The sequence below is a fragment of the Acomys minous genome, assembly GCF_964271855.1.
Source record: "Acomys minous genome assembly, chromosome: 1".
NCBI classification, from domain to species: Eukaryota; Metazoa; Chordata; class Mammalia; order Rodentia; family Muridae; genus Acomys; species Acomys minous.
In genome coordinates, this window is record NC_140483.1 from 114,509,312 (window position 1) to 114,530,130 (window position 20,819).

Here is a 20,819-nt window from a genome sequence, read left to right on the forward strand (position 1 = left end):
TACGGTGGTGCAGGCCCTTAGTTTAAATACCCATTCAAGTGAAGCAGACAGGCCACTGGATCTTCAAGTTGAGACCAACCAGACTGGTCTACATTCAGACCCTGCCCTAAAACCAAAGCCTCAAGACTAAGTCATCTGCTTTTAACCAAACTTAGCCTTTAAATCACCTCAGTGCACTGTAGGTGTAGCATGTCCTTTTTCACTCGACCAATTTTTCTAAACAGTTTTAAGGCTGCTGCTTGCTCAGAACCCACCCCAGCACCGTCCTGTAACTAAAGTTCCAGGGAAGTGTGACACCCTCTAACCAACCTCTGCTGGCACCAGACACACCTATGGTGCACATGCATACGTTTACACTCATAGGCGCATAGTGAGATTTTAGTAATTATCCTAACAAAAAATACCAGTGAAACTTTACAACCGGTTAAGCCAATTTATTAAAATAGTTGACTTAGGCGTCTGCAATGGTGACTTCAACTTCCACTCCTGGCTCAATACTGATGGAAGTAATCTGCTTAACAATCTCAGAAGGACTGTGTAAGTCAATGAGTCGCTTGTGGATTCTCATCTGGAAACGATCCCAAGTCTTGGAACCTTCACCACAAGGAGTCTTTCTGGTAGTGATTCTCAGTGTCTGCAACGAAACAACAACAAAAAAAAGAAACTGTATACGCTCCTTCAGACCCATTCCCCTGCTCACAGACAGTAGCCCCTTCCAGTCTGGTTCAGTCACCAGCATCATGTATCTGACACCTAATACAGAATAAACCATGCTAGCAATTTAACTTCCCTTTGTAGTTTTAAGCTAAGCATCCCCATGGCAACCAAACCGGGATACACCAACGACACCTGTTTATGCCACCTACAAGCCTCTGTCACTTACCTTGGTAGGCATGCGCACCGGTCCTTTCACTTTCAGATTCTTTTCCTTTGCGCCTCTGATCAAGTCGGCACACACTGCAGGCAAAGAGACAAGTCTTTTCAGTTAACTCAAAAGGACCTGAGTCCCCGCACGCCAAGTTAGCCCATCGGCTCAGAATAGCGTATAAGAGTTATCACCGCACTTTCAACACAGTAGGAATCTCCTCATCGCCGACCGTGCCACAGCCAAAGGTACCAAAAAACACACACACAACACAAACGCCCGTAAACACAGCACTGACCTTTCTCCAGCGACTTTACGTTGCGGCTGGTGAGCGTGATTCGAATTCGGTGAATGGCCACCTCGGGTTCCACGGGCGTCTTTCCGGTATCTTTAAAAGCCTGTTATCACACAGGCGGAAAAAACAAAACAAAACAAACAGCGAACCTGTAAGTCGCGGCCCCCTTCAACACAAATCGCCACCGGGACCCTCTCTCCCGGGCCCTCGCCGCGGCGGCAGCCCTCTCCCGGGGTCCGCGCTCGCTCGCGGCGCCCGGGAACGGGAGCCCCCGCCATCGCCCCGGGCCGCGTGGCGCCGTCCCCCACCTCACCATGGCTGCGGCGCGGCTTCCTGACCGACTTGTTCCTCAGCGGGAGCGAACAGCGGTGAGTCAGGACCGGAGCAGAGTGAACAGGGCTCCGCTGCACGCACCACCGCGTCTCAGAAAGGAGGGCGGGAGGCGCGGCAGGCGCCTATATAGGCACGCTCGCATCCGGGACTTTCGTGGCCCGGAACAGGAACCGCGGGCCAACGAAGAGCCGGCCCGTGGGAGGCTCGGCTGCTGAGCCGCCGCGGCGTTGGCGGGAAAGGTGAGCGCGCGCGCGCGCCCCCTCTCGGCTCGGAGGAGTCACTGCCCTGACCCGGAGGAATGAAGAGGCTGGAAAGGAGGAAACTCAGGTCAGGTGCTCTGTGCTTGGTCCCTTGCAAAGTGCAGACCCCTGTGATCTTTACAACGAGAAATATGCTTCCCACGCTTTCCCAATCAGCTTGCTGTTGTCTGACAAGTGGACAACTTTTTTTGAGTTTAACCGGCACGGGCCTTCGGGAAGAACGATGCTGACAAGCCAGGTGTTTGCATTTATTTACTTGGTGCTGGAGATAGAATCCAGTGCTGAGCAGAAAAAGCGCTCAAACAAACCTTGAGCATGGTCCTGTGGAAGGAGAGAATGGAATCCGGAAAGTTGTCCTCTGGCTTCCAAACAAGAGCTGTGCCCTCACCGCCACTAATAACTAAAAAAATTACTCAGAAACTGTTTTTCAAGGCTGAAGTGCCCTTTTGTGATATTTTGGCTTTTGTTTTGTTTTGTTTTGTTTTGTTTTGTTTTGTTTTGCTTTGGGTTATTTTTGGCTTCCCAGAGTAGTGGAAACGTCTATATCTGCTGGGAAAGACCCGAGTTTAGCTTCTACTCTTTCAGCTAAGTTAGGCCAGGGTCTGTCGGGTCACAGGACGCTGTACCTGCAGCTGGGCCTGGAACCCATCCACCCACGCTTAACACGCTCTCATCTCCACATGAGTCCTTAGAACCGAGCATCTGTTCATAATAAAATCTGTGTTGAAGAAGGAAAGCCATTGAATGAAGCTCAGATGCCCTGAGAAGCAGGAGAGGGAGGACACAGGTTAATCTTGTCCTCCAAGCTTCCTCTGGCTCAGGAAAAGGGTGTGCTCCAATAGAATGCAAGCAGGCTAGTGTAGGACAAGACTGAAAGAAATAACGTTATTTAAAACAAACAAACAAACAAACAAACTGGGTGTGGTGGCGCACGCCCTTAATCCCAGCACTCGGGAAGCAGAGGCAGGCAGATCTCTGTGAGTTCGAGGCCAGCCTAGTCTACAAAAAAAGCAAAACAAGCCAAGCGATGGTGGCACATGCTTGTAATCCCAGCACTTTGAAGGTAGAGGCAGGTAAATCTCCAGATCTGAGGCTAGCTTGGTCTACATAGTGAGTTCCGGGACAGCTGGGGCTACGTAAAGAAATCCTGTTTCAAGAAAGAAAGAAAGAAAGAAAGGAAGAAAGAAAGAAAGAAAGGGAAGGAAGGAAGGAAAAAAAAGAATTCAGACTTTTAAGCAGTCACTGGATTATATTTTTAAAAATATAATGGCTTTTGTTTTGCTTTTTTGAGACAAGGCCTTACTAAGTAGTCTGGGCTGGTCGGCCTCTGGAGTGCTGGGTGGGATTAAAGGCACTGGCCACCTCCTTAGCTAAAACCTGCATTTTTATTTTAGCAACTACGGCCTCAAGGAAACTTTAAATCTGTTCAACGTATCTCTAGGCTTATCTGCAACAGATAGACAAGCTCAGTAACAGTCCAGCTTCCTGACATGCGCTCTGTATTAGTATCAAGAATAACTACATCTTCAGAGGCCTGTACAACATCTTTCCAAGGCTGTCCAGAGACTCAACAGAGTGCTTGAAAAGCACAATTATAATTATTTTAGCAGCCCAGGCTGGCTTCAAACTTAAAAATCCTCCTACCCTGGTCTCCACCCCAGACCCCAGTGCTACAGGATTATAGGTGAAAGCCACCACTCCCAGCTAGAATTATTTTAAAAAACAAATCTTAGACGTTCCTTTCTTCTTAAATACTTAAGGAAATGGTGAGCTTTTTGAACGATAGAGAATAGCTATAGCTTAGAGCAGGGCGTGGGACACAGAGTCAGCGGGACTGTATCTCTGACCTCCTTGGACACCAGGCACACATGTGGTACACGCACATATGTGCAGGCAAAACACCCAAACACACAGAATAGATAAATCTTTTAAAAACAGCTTTAAGAAAGGAAAGTAAGGGGAGTTCTCTTTAGAGATTCTAATTATGACTGAGGGTGCACTGTGGCCACAGGGCACTTGCACAGCATACATGAGCGTTGGTTCAGCCCCCTCACCTCACTAAGTAAGTGACTAAAGCCATCCCATAGCCTAGAACAATCCCACTTTTGGTTATCTATCAAATCCGTATCTCAGGCCTGGGGAGGTGGCCCCACAGTTAAGAGCACTTGCTGCCCCTCCAGAGGACTCAAGTTTGAAAGGCTCTTAATTAGCAGTAACTCTACCTCCAAGGGATCGCTCTTCTGGTCTCTGTGGATACTTGCCCACAAATGGCATACACTAACAGACACATGTTCATCATGAAAAATAAGTATTTTTAAAGTCAGTAGCTCATAGGCATACCTCCTCAAGTTCATTGCACTATTATTTACAATGTTCAAGATATGGAAACAACTGGATTACCTATCAACATCTGAGTGAATACAGAAAAAGACACGCAGACACAATGGAATACCACCTGCCCTTAAAAAAAAAAAAACAAACGAAGAAGTCTGGTGTATAACAACAGAGCTGTTGGCATTGTATTGAGTAGAGTCCGGACGATGAAGAGTGTTGTGTTCTCATTGATATGTGGCATCTAAAGGTCCAACTCATAAAGGCTAAGAGGGGAAGAGTGCTTCCTAGGGCAGGGTGGGACAGCAAGGTCTGGGAGATGGGGGTGGGGGTGGTTTGTATATTGCAGGCTACGGCCCCCTCCCATACCAACAATAAGTCACCCCCTGCAGCTGTGACATCAGACACAGGCCCAGATGCTGCCCAGAGTTCTGTGTGGGGCATAATGACCACCATTCCCCCCCAACTATTGAGAGTCTTGTTACCAATAAGTCATTGTCTCATCCTTACCCTCAGATCAATGTGCTGTTAACTAACTTGCTTTCTGAGAAGGTTGTATCTAAACGCAGGCTTCCTTCCACAACAAGAATTTTAAGGGGGGGGGGGGGGAGGCTGAATTAAATATGCATTTCATTTTAACTTATAAAATAGTCTTTAGACAATTAGAAAATGTTTTCAATATTCCTCTTTAGCCTTTTTAGACACTATACATGTATATATGTATATATGTATTTTTTTTTAAAAGCTTATGAAGACTTCCACTATGTATTCAAGGAGGTCTGTGAACCGCCACCTACTGGCTTTTGCAGCAATGACAGGATGTATCATACTATTCCTTCTAAAAGGAAATTTGTGGCAGTTGAAAACTGCTTAACTCATAGAACACATATGTATATTTGTGACTAAAATAATGTGGCTAAATGACCAAATTAGTATTGGACAGTCTGTGTAAATAGTATCTTCTTTGTGAAATTTGGGGTCCAAATAAACATCTTAATTTTAAACTTCATCAGTCTGATAATTAGAAGTTAAACCTAGAAAGAAGTTTTTTTTCCCCCTACTTGTTTTTTTGTTTTTGTTTTTTTTTCCAAACAGAGTTTCTCTCTGTAGCCCTGGCTGTCCTGGAACACTGTAGACTCGGCTAGCCTCGAACTCAGAGATTTGCCTGCCTCTGCCTCCTTGAGTGAGCCACTACCACCTGGCTCCTAAAAAGAATTTGACACTTCTATGACTGCCAGGTTATAGTGGCCAGGTTATAGTGGACCAGAGAGACGGTTCCTCATGGGTACCTAAAATTGCAGGTAAGTAGTATTCCATTGTGTAAATGTACCATAGTTTTTTTTTATCCATTCAACTGAAGGAAATCTAGGTTGTTTCGAGATTCTGGATATTATGAATAAAGCTGCTATAGTGGAGCATCTTTCAGGTATATGTCCAGGAGTGGTATGACTGGGTCTTGAAGTAGCCCTATACCCAGTTTTCTAAGAAAGCACTATATTGATTTCCAAAGTGATTGTACAAGTTTGTACTCCCACCAGCAATGGAGGAGCATTCCTCTTTCTCCGCATCCTGGACAGCATGTGCTCTCACTGTCGCCTGTTGTTTTAAAAGAAAACCCCAAATGTTCTATTTAACCAATAAAGACTCAGGAGCCAGATACTGGGCTTGAAACTTGCTAGCTTAGAATGGCAGAGAGAGCACCCAGCTGCCCTTCCTACTCAGCTCATGTCCGGATGGAAAAGGCCTTAAAGGCTCATTAACTCAGCTGACAGCCCAGGAGGAAGAGGCCCCAAACCCCAAGGCTTGCTAGTTCAAAAAGCCCAAGGCTAAGGAGCTGAAGAGCTGAAGAGCTCCTTCTACTTCTACACACTGTCTTAAATACCATTTAGCTCAAAGTCCCTCCTTCTCTTTAATCCCTGTCAGCTGGGTTTTTGCTCTCCCTCTTGACCTAAGGTAACATTATTAAATCCTGTGTACAGGTAGCTCTTGGATTAAAGGTGTGTGCTAGGTTTGCCTGAACCACACCTTAGTCACCTGTTTACAATAAACAAAAAATTCTTGAATTAAAAGTGTGTCTTAGGGATCAACTGCACCAAACAAAAGACAGGTTTTTGTTTTGTTTTGTTTTTTGTTTTTAACAGTTCACAATCTCAGGGATCACAATGGAATCAAATATCCTTCAACATTCCCCCTGCCATCAAAGAGACACATTTTTAAATTCCCTAATGTGCCAAATGATTATATATGGTGTCTTTATGTGTGCCTTAAAGATTTGGCAGAATGTATGCTTTATTGAGAGATAATCTTATATTTTCTTACTTTACTCTGTGGTAACTGATATCTTGATATCTCTCTTTCTGTGGTCAGTTTCGATAATTTGAAATTTGCTAGAACAACAATTCTTGAAGGTTTTGGTCTTAGGAACTCTGCCTGTTTAAAGGCTGCTGGGGGCTACATCGAGCTTTGGCTTATGTGGACTACCACTATTGACATTCGCCATGCTGCTGTCTCTGAAGTTTTGCAGATCTCTTTAATGTATGATTTAACAAAAGACAACCCAGTTTTCATACCTGTCTCTGTATTTAGTGTCATGTTAGTTCACTAGGGTTGAAGTAAACTTTATGTAGAAAGTCTGTGTGAGCATGGATACATACTTGGAAAAGTGAGGGAGACAAAATAACCTATTTCAAAAGTAATGGCTGTTCTTCACTTTAATTACACTCAAACTGTACGTGTGGTTACTGTAAGAATCCGGAAATTTGTGTCCATGGAAACCACTGGAATCTCTTGAATTTCAACAGAATATTAGTCATCAAATAAATATGGGATCACTGAATTACACAGATTTAAATGTTGATATATTTCATAGTATCACACTTAAAAATCATGCGTTTATCATCTCTATGGAATACAAGAGGAAAACTTTGAGTACTAGGCAACTGGGAAACTCATAGTAGCATACACATTTTTCAAAGTTCAAATTTGAATTTGAAAGGTCAAATTTTATAATCAGAAATTGGCCATTTCTTGACAGGCTCACTGTGTGTGTGTGTGTGTGTGTGTGTGTGTGTGTGTGTGTGTGTGTGTGTGCATGTGAGGTCAGTCTCAGCTGATTTTCTTCAGGAGCTTTGTACCTTGGGTTTTTTTTTTTTTTGAGACAAGGATTCTTCCTAGGTCATGGGGCTCACTGATTAGCCCAAGCTGGCTGCTCAACGAGTCCCATGATCCTCCTCTGTCCATTTTCCTAGCACTAGGATAACAAGTGTGTACCACCTCACTGGTTCTGTTTGCTTTTTGACCTGGGTGCTGGGAGTTGAACTTAGCTCCTTGTGCTCGTACAACAAGCCCTCTGATGATGCACCTATTCCTTTAGCTCTCCATGGTACACATTTTTGAGGAAATGCTTAAAATACATACTGCTGTGTAAACAGTCGTAGTTTGCTTCTTTTCCACTGAAGAAAGAGGCCGGCAGCTTCAACTCTGGGTCCAGGTGCTTTTCCTTCTAACATGCTATGTGTGCCATGTCAACAAAATTAATCACCCTGACTGTTAGTCCCTAACCTCAGAACCCACCCAAAGGTGTGTTCCTACCAGTAGAAGTGCACTCTGTGCCACGCAGCACATTTAGGAGCCATTTGGTTTCCTTTTCTGGCAAGTGTCTGTTGATAGCCCACACCATGTCTCTGTTAGGACTGGGTAAGAGCTTTCTCCTGCACAGCTGGCTCCTAATTTGTTTCAGCCATGGTTTTTGTTTTCTCACCTTGTGGATTGTCTTTTGATTTTTCTCATTATGGTTTTTACTGTGTAGACAGGTTTTATTGTTATTGTTGTTTGTTTGTTTGTTTGTTTTTTGCATTCAAATCAATCAGTCTTCTCTCCTCACTGACTTTGGGGTCATGTTTGCCTCTAACAATGTCTATAAAAGCCCTATGGTTTTGTTGGCTATTTTCAAGGTTTCCTTGTTTTAACTGATTTCTTTGATCATTCTAAGTTTATTCTGATATGTTAGGAGGATTCAAGCGACTTTTCCCAGACAGCTACCATTATTTCCCTCTTTAAAAAATAGTATTAGAACTTCTTGATCTCTCTTGCATCTTGTGTGAATAATAAGGAGCCAATAACAGCTGTTAGCTGAGCTCTGAGTGAAGCCCAGTACGTGCTATGCTGTTAATCAACCATATTAGTCTTTACTTCTGTTTGAAAGGTTCGCGATATATATATTTTGAGCTGGGCTCAGTGGCACACCTGTAATCTCAGCACTCAGGGAGGCAGAGGCAGCTGAATCTTCATGAGTTCCAGGCCAGCCTGCTCTATAAAGCAAGATTAGGTCATCCAAAGACACACAGGGAAACCCTGTCTTGAAAAACGGGGTGGGTGGAGAGTTGAGGCAGAGGGATCGGAATTCAAGGGACACAGCAAGCTTGAGGCTAGATGGGGTTACAGGAGACCTTGCCTGAAACAAAACAAAACAACGTAAAATACAAACAAACAAAACAATATCAACATTTCTTCATGATAAAAGCACAATAATCCGAGAAAACTGGGCCCAGAAGGAGACTTCTTCAGTAGGGGATTCTATGAAAAACCTACAATGAACATTCTTCCCAAAAGCAAAGAACAAAATGTTTCCCTTTAAGTTCAGAAACAAGACAAGGATGCTACTCTTGTTTTTTTGCTTGCAACATTCTACTGTAAACACCAGTCAGGGTAATTGGATGGAAAATCAGAAAACAAAATCGAAATCAGAAATGAAGCAGTGCCAACCATTTTTTTTTTTTTGAGACAGGGTCTCTCTGTGTAGCCTTGACTGTCCTTGACTCACTTTGTAGACCAGGCTGGCCTTGAACTCAGAGCCATCCACCTGCCTCTGCCTCCCAAGTGCTGGGATTAAAGGCGTGCGCTACCATGCTCAGCTGGAATGCAGGAAATTCTAATGGGCACGCCAACAACATTGTAAAGGTCAAGTGCAACAATCACTGTAGCATTGCACATGGAAGTCAGCTGTGCTGCTGCATGCAAGCAGTAGGTATACAGAAATCAAGTCAAGAAACAGTAACACTTATAATAGCATCAGTAAGAATAAATTAACTTAAGGTGAGTTCCACAAAAGGAAGTCCAACTGTCGTACTTGAGAAACTACTAATTCTCGATGAAAGAAGTATAGAAGACAAAGACACACGGACATACACCCTATGTCCATAAGTTGGAAGATTTAGTACTGTTTAAGTGGAGGTCAATGCAGTCTCTTACAACTCTCGACTTTGTGGCTTAGGAATTAAGCGATTCCAAAAGCAGGGGACCACAGCTGCTGTGAATCCTTGAGTGCAATAGCTATGTCATGTCTAGAAGACATTTTCACAACATCCTCCCCATCCTTGGGCTCCACACTGCCTGCCTGCTGCAGAAAGAACCTTCTCTGGCCAAGGCACAGCACTAATTTATGGGCTGGAACATAAATATTCAGAAGAGCATTTGACAGCACGACTATTCAGCAATAACAATAGTAGGTCCCCACCTTAGGGCCTATGGCGCTCCAAGCCAGGTTCAGAGTAGGGGATGTCTATTCCCTCCTGTGAAGCCTGCCTCAGATCCAATCAGAAAGCAGTTGTTCACCCCGTATTGTCCCAGCGAGCACGTCTTGCCTGCCATGTTGGTATCCCAACACTTGGGATTCACCATTGGGTGATACCACCAATGACTTCTCCCCCAGTGGCCTATACAGCATTTTGGGGGAACTATCAAAGTAGGTAGCAGGAAGGAGCTTTTCAGGTTAGTTCCAGATTGATCTTTCTTTTTGTCCTGCAACCAACTTGTGTTTCAACAATGAGGTCTTGCCACCCAGTTCTGGTGGCCAGCCAAAAGCGGTAGCAGTGCCTGCCTTGTTCAGGGGCTTCCCTGGCCAAACTCACAGTCGGCGCTGAGATCTTCTTCATTTAATAACCAACGGCTTCCAAGGAAGCACTGTCTACCTATGGAGCGTTCAAACTCCTGGTTCATTGAGTCTTTCCTTTTTTTTTTTTTTTTTTTGAGGGGGGGGTCTCCATTTCATTAATTTCTTCCCTGATCTTAATGTTTCTTTTCTATACTGACTTGCGGTCTGGTATCCTCTTCTTTTCCTACGTCCATAAGAGTGATCATTAAGTTCTTTCTTTGAGGTCCCTCTGACTTCTCAGTGTGCACACCCCGGGATAAAGCCTTCCTTGCTAAGGCTGCCCTCATTCTTGCCCATACATTTGGGGATGTTGTGTTTTCATTTGCATTCGATTCTAGCATTCAACAGTCTTCCTTCTTGATTTCTTTGTGATGGGGGGGAGACCCATTCAGGAGTCAGTTGAGGGTTGTTTACTCTCTATGGGTTTGTGTGTGCGGTAGGGCCTCTGCTGCTGACGGTTTGTAGTCACAGACCATTGTCATCAGATACAAATACTTCTTTAAGTTCTGATGCAATTGTTGAGACATGTTTTGTATCCCAATATATGCTTTGTTTTTAAATAGCATTTTTATTATTTCTTTAAGAATTCCGTACAATGCATTTTATCATATTTACTCCTCCTAGATCTACTATCATCCCCCAACTCCATGTTCCCTCACCCCCTCTGATATATGATTAATTTTGGAGAAAGTACTATGGGCTACTGGGAAAAGTGAATTCTTCTGTCATGTTTGGATGAAATGTTCTGTGGGTGTCTGTTAAGCCCATATCATGTGCGATGTCATTTAACTCCTATCTCTCAATTTTTTGTGTGTGTGACAAAACCTGTCTGGTGGTTAGACAGGTACTGAAGTTGCCACTGCTATTGTGCTGGGTGGGATTAATTTGTGTCTTCACATTATTTGATGAAGTTGAGTGGACCTATGATTGGGGAATAGATGTTCCCTGCCTTTTGATCCAATCTGGTATTCTGTGCCTTTTTCTTGGGAAACTGAGATCATTAATGATTCAGTGTTATGACTGAACTGTCGTCTATTGATTCTTGAAAGTTTGTTGATTTTCTGGTGTTTCCGCCACGTACTCCCGCTTCCTCCCTTGCTTAACTATTGTTCTATGTGGTTTGTTCTTTCCTGAAGCCTCACTTCATTCCTTCAAATATTTTCTGTAGAGCTGACTTAGTGGTCATGAATTCTTTTAGACTATTTTTTATCACGGAAAGCTTTTATTTTTCTTTCAATTATGACAGTAACTTTTCTGGAGATCGTAGTTGCGGTTAGCAGTTGTCTTGAAGAACTTGAAATGGCCCCTCCAGGGCTTCTTGGCTTTTCCAGTTTCAGTGGGTTAACCTGCTGTTATTCCGATGGGCCTGCCTTTATAAGTGACTTGGGGTTTCTCTCTTGCTGCACTCAATTTTTTTTTCCAGTTGTTTGTGTTTTAATTATAACAAGATGAGGAGGGGGAGTCTTCTCTGATCGTGTCTGGTTGGTGTCCTAGATGGCTTCTTTGTCTGAATTGGCATCTCTTTTTCTGGCTCTGAGAAGCTTTCTGTTATGATTCTTTAAAATTAAATGTTTTCTATGCCCTTAGGCCCAGTGAGATAGCGCAGTGCATAAAGGTCCCTGCTGCCAAGCCTTATGACCAGAATTCAGTCTTTGAGATCCAAATAGTAGAGAGACCCAATTCCCAAAAGTTGTACTGTGACCACTATGCATGCCTTGTGGGTGACTCTGTCTCTGTTTCTTCTTCTCTAAAGAAATAAAATGAAAAAAAAAGTTTTCTATACCTTTTTAACTAGACTTTTCTCTTCCTTCTATAGCTATTATCTATAGATTTGATTTTTTCAGAATGGCACATATACCTAGGAATATAAGCCAATTCAGCTGCTTTTGGAAGCATTTTTTTTTTACAGTTAAAAGAAAGTGTTATCACTCAGTTCCTAGGTATATACTCTAGAAAAATGAAAATGTTTCTCTATAAAAATGTTTGTCTGTATTATCATAGCAGGATTACTGAATCTCCCAAAGCAGAAACAGTTCAGATGCCGATCAGCCAGTAATCAGATAAAATGTGCCATGTTCACGAGGCAGACTGCTGAGGCATGCTACAAAAGGAATGAGCTTTTAAAAAGAATCGGCTGTCAGACAAGCCCATCACTGGCAGTCATACATGATGGGGTCAGATTATACACAATGTCAAAACAAGGGAATTCTGTAGAGACAGAGAGTCAGGGCTGGCTAGGGGAGTAGAGTGGCTGGTGCAGGGAAAGTGGGGGAAGTGTGTCAAAGTATTCTAGTGCTGAGTTCCATTCTGGTTGCACAAGTCTGGATACACTGAAAGCCATTAGAACACACACTTTCAACAAGGGAAAGATTACATTTGTGAACCATATACCATATCTTCATAAGAACAAAGACAAACATGTTTTTCCTCTTCTTTGGTCAAGTTCTTCTTTTTCTTTTCTTTCTTTCTTTCTTTCTTTCTTTCTTTCTTCTTCTTCTTCTTTTTCTTCCTGAGACATGGTTTCTCTGTGTGGCCTTGGCTATTCTGGACTCATTTTGTGGCCTTGAACTCACAAAGATCCACCTGCCTGTGCTTCCTTAAATGCTGAGATTACAGGCATGAGCCATTGTGCCTGGTTTCATTTTTAAATATTTTATGCTTTTCGATATTATTGTAGTTTTAAAATATCTTCCAGGTTGTTCATTATCATTGTACAGAGGCACAAGTAATTCTTTGCCCACTTATTTTTTTTTTCAGGGTTTATCTGTGAGGCTCTGGCTGTCCTGGAACTCAAGCTGGCCTCTAACTCTCAGCGCTGAAATTAAAGGTGTGCACCCATTTCTATGCCACCATCACTTTCTGAACCAACTGATCTAAGTTGACCCTTTTGAGTATTTATGTTGTCTTAAAATTTTGGCAGAATAAAGTGGCTTTTCATGACTGTTTCATTAGTTAAAGCTGTTATGTAATGTTTATGGGATAGACTTCCCAAAATACAAAATATTTTTTAGGGATCTTTTACATTTTGTTTTGTATTATTGAGATGGAGCCTTGTTCTATAGTTAGGCTGGCCTCGAACTCTTCATTTTCCTTCCTCAGCCTCCTGAGTACTGAAATGACAGGCCAGCAGGGCCACACCCAGCAGAAGCTGGGTTCTTGGCATACTGCCAAACTGCAGTTGCTTCTTAAAAAGTTGTAGAGACTCAGCTATGTAAGGAAGATCCTGTTTTACCACAACTTCATTAGCACTAAAAAAATATGTGCATGTGTCTCTTAGGATACTTTATTTTTAATGTGCAAATCTTCAAGCACTTGCGAGATGACACTTTGCTGGGGTGCATATTTGTCTCCTGAATGCATTTTCTTTATTTTGAGTCAACTTTTCAAGACGTTCCTTTATTTTTCTTTTAGGGTAAGATGAGTTTTCATTTCTGTTTATCTGTTGTCTCACTCTAAGAAAACCCTTTTCTCATCCATTCTCTGTGTTTTACATACAGTTTAATGTTCAGAAATCATCCCTACTGTGTAATTAATCCTGGCAATCTTTCCTATAGCATTTCCATTGCTTTTATACTTTGATTTCTTTCTCTGTTCACATTTATAATAACCTTTCAATTCTGTTTTCTTCCAGTTTTACATATGGCCTCTAATCCATCTGGAAATGATTTTGGTATGTGGTATGTAAAGTATTTATTGAAAAAAAATAGTTTTAGTAAAACTGATGTGGTAGGCCAGACTCTTTGAAAACAGGAAGCATGTTTTATTCACTCTTGGGGTTCCTTGACTTTCCCAGACAGAGGCATGACTGCACCTTGGGTTCTAGGAGCCTGAGTAAATGTAGGAACGATGGCTTCTCACAGTAGACAGTATTCAGGAGATCGAACCCATGACACATTACTGATGTCCCTACATCTCCCCACTTGGTCTTGCTGTCATCTTCAACCCTAGATCTCAGAAAAATGACCCTGTACCCCCTGGCAATTTCTCTACCTCTGGCCAGTAGCGCCCCCTTGTGTTGCTTTTCAATTGCCGGCTCTGACATGTCACTTGGACAAATTCCTGCCCATTTGAAGAGCACCTCCCCATTTTCTGGTAGCCTTTTACTTGTTTTGGTATGGAGTAGAGGAAGTGTTGTGGGTGGGGCTGTTAACCCAGCTCCTTAGTGATCAATACTAACGTCTTCCTCCTCTCACACCAGTGTCTGGAGCTCTGAGTTCCTATTGCAGCTCTGACATAGAGTTTAAAACAAGGTCCATAAAACGCGCTAAAATAGAATTTTATTAGACAAGGAAGAATCCACGAGATTTTCAGAGAGTTTAAAGAGCCTAGTAGTTAGTGTTCGAACCTAATAGAAGGCAATACAGTTACAATAGAAAATATGTTGTTGACTAAACTTGAAACTTTGACATCCCAGAAAGGTGCTAACAAGTAGGAGAGAAAGCATGTACCAAGAAAACTAAGAGATGCCCTGGGGCAACTCGGTGCCTGCACACCCCAGACCAGATTCCACTGACTGTATGTACAGAGCAGCCCTGGCGAAGAATCACTGCGGCTAAACTCATAATAGCTACCAGTCGTGAATAATAATGAAAAGATACACTAAAGTGGGCCATTAATGATGGCTACTCGGTTTACTAAGACATCGCTTGCCACAGCATTTAAAATATACGAAGGAAACCATACATGATTTATTCTTCAGAGAGTTCTGTAGCAGGACTTCCCGTTTCTCTGGGATGGTACAGCATTGTTCACTGCCCCTCAATAGGGGAAATCTACTTCCAGCTCTAAGATAGGGAAGTTCGGCACCTTGATCTCTTGGAAGGGCACGCGTTTCTGGCCCTGGCTACAGTTAATTCCCTCGTGTTCCCCAACCTCCTGCTTTGCTCTTTAACCGTCTCATAGTTGCCCTTTATTATCCCATAGACCTTTCAGCTTTCCCGCTTTGTAACCAAGCAGACTCCGGATTCCCCACTCAGCCCCGTGCTCACTTTTATTTTCAGTTTTCCACAGCCGCCTTTCCTTAGCTGAATGTGTAGGCGTTTTTCATCTTTTGGGCTTTCCCCTTTGGAGGGAGCCTGCTCAATTTTAATAGCATGTATGTGTAGAAAGAGTGGTTCTCAAGCTGGCCTGGTGATAAGCAGAACGGCGGAGGCTGAGACGAGACGGGAGGATTGTGATTTAAAAGCCAGCTCGGGACCATCAAGATGGCTCAGTGGGTCAGGGTGGTTTTTGCCAACCCTAACGACCCGAGTTTGCTCCCCAGAGCCCACGTAGTAGAAAGAGAGAACTGACTCCTGCAGGTAGTCCTTTGTCCTCCACACATATGCCATAGTTTATGTATGTGTAAACACACACACACACACACACACACACACACACACACACACACACACACTAAATAGATGTAGTTTTTTGTTTTTGTTTTTGGAAGAAGGAGGTAGCCTGGGCTACATATAGAGAGACCTGGTCTTAAAAAGAAACAAAATACTATTTCATAATTTCAGAATTAGGGTTGGAGTTATCATGTTAAAATATGGTCCTAAGGTACAACTTTACTTCCATTTTTATTTATTTATTTATTATTGATTGATTGATTGATTGATTTTTTTCAAGACAGGGTTTCTCTGTGTAGCCTTGGCTGCCCTGGACTAACTTTGTAGACCAGGCTGGCCTCGAACTCACAGAGATCCGCCTCCCAAGTTCTGGGAACAAAGGCACACGCCACTATGCCTGACAGATTTATGTGTTTTTATTTAATGTGTATGCATGTTTTGCCTGCTTGTACGTCTGTGTCCCACATGCGTACAGTGCCTTTGGAGGCCAGAAGAAGGCATTGGACATCCTGGAACTGTACTTCCAGATAGTGTGGGCTACCCTGTGGGTGCTGGAAACCAACCAGGTACTTGGGGAAGAGCAGCCAGTGCTAACCTCTGAGCCATCTCCTTTAGCCCTCCAGACAGGTGCTGAACCAGCCAGAGGCTGTCTCAAAAGTCACCCTGCTCCTATTTGTAGTTCAAGTCACAATTACACAGTTGCATCTGTATGAGGCTGTGTTGAACAACACAGTTTATTACTTCATCTTTGCTGTCTTTCTTGCTGGTCTCTCAAATCTAAGGTTCTTAGCTTCATCCTTTTTGACCTCCTCTCATCTGCACCAGGGCACAATTGACTGACAGCTTCTGCCCACCTGTAGTCCCTCTGCCCTCGTGTTTTCTTCTGTTTTAGTTTGTGCTCTTGCTTTGGGGGACTACCTTCTGGTGTAGTTTTCTAAGTAAGGATTTGTATGAGTGCATTTTTTTAAATGATGTATGTCTGGAAAGGTTGTTAGTCAACCTGCAAATATAGTGAGGTATAGAATTCTAAGTTGAACAGTGATGGATTGTCCTCAGAGTTCCAATGCAAGTGGCCCCCATGACCTGTTTTTTTTGCTTTGACCTTTGGACCTAATTGTAAAGCTTCACCATGGTTTCCACTGTTTTTATATTCTACAATGATAGGCTGCTCTAGCTTGGATATAGTTTGTGTCTTCCAAAGTCCCATTGTGATTTGGGGCTTGTTTTATAGGTGGCACTATTGGGAGCTTCTGGAAACATTGACTCTGGAGGACTGTTAGGAATTCCTTGGCTTTTTAGCAAGAAGAGATTGTGAGGCCCAGCCTCTCTCTGATTTCCTATCTGATGCTGTAAGCACTCCCACACAGGCATAGTGTTGAGGACATATATTTGGTAATGCATGCTCGAATATATGGACAGATGGAGAATGATTTTATGATCAGGATGATGTGGATGAAAGGATTAGGTGTACACTAGGATTACTGTCTCCTTGTAGCTCATATGTTCATGTCTTTTCTGTTTCATTTATAGTAAGTGCTCTAATATTTATACCAAGAAATGTCTTATTTTTTGTAAAAGCAGATAAATTCTTTAAGCACTTCAAATAATGAAGCTAAAAATTGTTTGTTTGTTTGTTTGTTTGTTTGTTTCTGCTACTACCACCATCCCGGGTGGGAGACTATGATGGTTAAGGGCATGGGATGCGTGCCCATCCTTTGTCTGTGTGACTCTGGGCAAGTTCTCCTCACTGGGTCTCAGTATCCTGATATTTAAAAACAAAATAGCAACAACAGCAAGTAAGTAGTATGAATATTTATTTAAGTGAAGCACAGTTGTTGGCACATAATAAAACATTTCAGACATGATGGTGAGAGAAAATGAGGATTTACACAAAGAGTAAAGAAGACGATTACAGACTAACGAACGTGGGGAGGGCAATGCTGATAGGAAGGATGGGTCAGGAAATGGATGTCTCGGTGTCTTTCTCTTGCAAAGGCCATGATCCCGTCAGCTGCTGAGGGATCAGCTGCCTGGAACCCGAGGACTGAGTCAGAGAGAAACGATGGTGCTGGCCTGGTCAAAGCATGTTTACCAGTTCTGCTGGCTGAAGGAAGATGAAAGGAATGGCGATGCAGAAGGTGTACTGATGGCCCCTTGGGACGTCCTGATGCATCCTGATGATGTGGGAGGAAGCACTGGGTGCATCTGCTGGGCCCAGTTGGCCTCATAGATGTCTAAAGACAATTTCATTAAAAAGCTGGTCTTCTTCTCCACTGTCTGGAATTCTCGTGTGTGTGTGTGTGTGTGTGTGTGTGTGTGTGTGTGTGTGTGTGTGTGTGGTCTGTCTTTAGTTTTTGACTTTTTTTTTTTTTTTTTTTTTTTTTTGTATTTTGAGACAGGGTTATTCTGTGTAGCCTTGGCTGTCCTGGAACTCTGTAGACCAGGCTGGCCTTGAACTCACAGAGATCCACCTGCCTCTGCCTCCTGAGTGCTGGGATTAAAGGCGTGTGCCACCACTGCCTTGCTTAATCACTGGGTATTTTCATAGTTCAGGTTTTATAGTATATGTTGACATCTGATAAAAGTTGGCACCTCCAGAGTGCTTGCTGCTATCTGATTTTGTTTTTGTTTTTGCTTTTTTGGCTCTTTTATAATTTTTTCCACCCTTTCCCCAGATACATATTCTGAAAACAGAATTTGTTTCTCCTTGTTAGAGTTACAGGACTCAAATTTTTGTCTTTTTGAGTAAAAAGAAAAAAATCAATAAAAACACTAAACAGACACAGCATGGTGGGCATTCTGTTGTTCCTAAATTTAGTGAGAATGATTCCCATAATTTCTGGTAAGATGACTGCTATTATGCTGATATTTGGGTGTGAGTTTTTTTTTAATGTGTATAAATGTGGTGCTGGGAATACAACCCTAATCCCCTGGAAGAGCAGCCAGTGCTCTTAACTGCTGAGCCATCTCTCCAGGCCCTGTGTGTGTGAAATTTAAACATTTGGAAACTTAAAAGATGTGCAGATAAATATTTTAGAGCTGCCAAGATAATAAGATTATTATATATCTTCTATTTAGAGTTCATGAATGTTAGCATCTCTCTCTCTCTCATCGTGTATACTTACCGAATCAAAGAGATGAACATTGCTTGTATGTGTTGAAGCGGGTTAAAGGGGAATTCACTTATTTTTCTTTTTGAGTGTCTTTTGTAAAACTTGGAGTCTATCTTTAGAGGGTTCACAGTCAGTGAAAATGTGGAAGTGTTGGCTGGTTTTTAGTCCTCACAACTGCTGTGGGACTGAACCCTGGGTAGGGGGTTGTGGGGGTTGTGGGAGGATCGTGTGTGTGTGTGTGTGTGTGTGTGTGTGTGTGTGTGTGTGTGTGTGTGTGTGTCCCTATAGGTTTTCTTGAGCTGAAGTTTCCTCACCTTTTAGGCATCATTAACACTTCAGCAGGGAGGCCGTTGAGGAAAATGTGAGGTAATGGGCCTTACCTTGCCTCAACACATTCTCAAAGCCCTAGAGAAGCAGTCCCTCCAGGCTGCTGAGCTAGCGGGTGGTCACTTGGATTGAGAAACAGGATCAGGTGGGAGAGGACGAATGGGGACTCATCAAAGACAGGAGACCCCAGGAAGCTCAGCCGCAGAAGCAAGAGTGGCTTTCTGAAGGAGCCAGGGGGTACAGAGACATCCCTAGGGAGGGAGGCTGGTCAAGAAGGAGACTGAGAAAGTGTTTGCCATTTCTACAGAGACTTCACATTCAGGTGTAAAATATGAGACATATTTAACCATATTTGCCAAGAAACATCTTGAAACCCAATTTCTGAAGCTAAATGTGGAGAGGGGACTGTTTCCTTGTGGGAGGCTTTGGATCAAAGTCACACCCACACTAACTCTCTTAAAACAGAGAAAGAGCAGCATCATACTGTTGGATTTACCATCCTAGGAAATGCTACACCAAGAAACTTTAAGGTTTACTTATATATTAGGTATACTTTGTTCTGCCTGCATGTACACCTACACATCAGAAGAGGGCACCAGATCTCATAATAGATGGTTGTGAGCCATCATGTGGTTGCTGGGAATTGAACTCAGGAACCTCTGTAAGAGCAGCCAGTGCTCTTAACCTCTGAGCCAACTCTCCAGCACTATGAAACTGTAGAATAGAAGCTTAGATGCTCCCAATATAATGCATCGCTGTGAAAATTTAATGGTGCCACCATCTCAGAGCCAGGAGAACAAACTCCATCAAGCTGGGAAGGAAAGCTATCTGAGGAAAGAACTAGGAGTCCAATTCTGCTGTAATTAGTTGCAAACCATTTGTTTGTCTGCTTACTAACATGCTTTCTAAATTTTATTGATTTTGGTACGTTGACCATCTGATATTTATACCCCAGCATTCTTCCCTGGCTGACCCATCTCATGGGTCCTTCCTAGTTTTTCTGCGGTCATTGTTTCTAAGTGAGCCATCTTTCTAGATCCTGTAATTCCTTCCTTTCTTTTTCTAACTTAAAGTAACCTTAATTTGGTTTCTGTATAAATGCTATTCTTCAAAGCAATGGAAGTTTCTGGAATTGTTTGAATAGTAAAGATCCATCAGTCTTTAGAAGAATCAAGTGGGACTTGGGGCCTCATGTCTTATGGGATAGGTAGACCAGAAGTTGAATAAATCTATTTCTTCCACACAAACTGTCAGTTTATATTTTGTGTTAGTTGGGGATATATGTATATATGTATATATCTATATCTATATATATCCTTCTAGGTGTTCAGTTTTATTTCCAAAGTTATGCATACAGCATCTTTTTCTAATTAAAAAAAACTTTGTTTGATCTGTATGCTCCACTTTTGTGATTATTTCTCATAGTGGAATATATGTTGATTTTTATTTAACAAACACATTTGTTTTGCTTTGAAAAAAACACCCTCATCTTTAATTTTATTCCTAGTTTTAAAAATTGTCTCAATTTTTCTGTTTTCTCCAAATGTGACACATATTTAACTAATTTGTTTTTTTTTAACATTACTATTTGAGATGATAGGGTATAACTCCTCTATATTTACCCACTAGCGATAACCCATTTGAACTGTTGGTGTCAATATTCCTACAGCTTTAGTTAGTGTTTTCTTTCAACACACAGTTGCATAATAATTTAAGTAGCAGTGAGATGGCTCAGTAGGCTTGCTACCAAGGGCCTAATGACCTTAGGTCCATCCCAGGAACCTGCATAAAGGTAAAAGGAGAGAACCAACTTGCAAAAATTTTCTCTCTGGTCACTACACATGTGTAATGGCATACACACACTCATGCACAACACACAATGAATGAATGGAAGGAAGAAAGAAAGGAAGGAAGGAAGGAAGAAAAGGCTTTGGGCTGGTGAGAGACCTTAGTAAGTAATGGCACTTACAGCCAACTCTGATGACCTGAGTTCAATTCCTGGAACCACCACGAGAGAACCAACTTCCACA

General features: G+C 42.5%; 1 protein-coding gene across 1 annotated transcript; it reads right to left on the minus strand.

Moving 5' to 3' along the window:
• Nucleotides 1–410: 410 nt before the first annotated feature.
• RPS20 (ribosomal protein S20) lies at nucleotides 411–1,630 on the minus strand. Its single transcript, XM_084783909.1, has 4 exons — nucleotides 1,474–1,630; nucleotides 1,164–1,263; nucleotides 884–957; nucleotides 411–634 (listed from the first exon to the last, which is right to left on the minus strand). Exons 1-4 carry the CDS (start codon nucleotides 1,474–1,476, stop codon nucleotides 452–454), a joined length of 360 nt encoding a protein of 119 aa, XP_084640035.1. The 5' UTR covers nucleotides 1,477–1,630; the 3' UTR covers nucleotides 411–451.
• Nucleotides 1,631–20,819: the final 19,189 nt, after the last annotated feature.

What these genes read in the sequence shown, in the direction of transcription:
- RPS20 (XM_084783909.1), bottom strand. An exon ending in CGTAAAGTCGCTGGAGAAAG is followed by an intron (nt 958 to 1,163) that starts GTCAGTGCTGTG and finishes CTTTGCCTGCAG; the next exon opens with TGTGTGCCGACTTGATCAGA. An exon ending in CGGTGCGCATGCCTACCAAG is followed by an intron (nt 635 to 883) that starts GTAAGTGACAGA and finishes GTTTCGTTGCAG; the next exon opens with ACACTGAGAATCACTACCAG.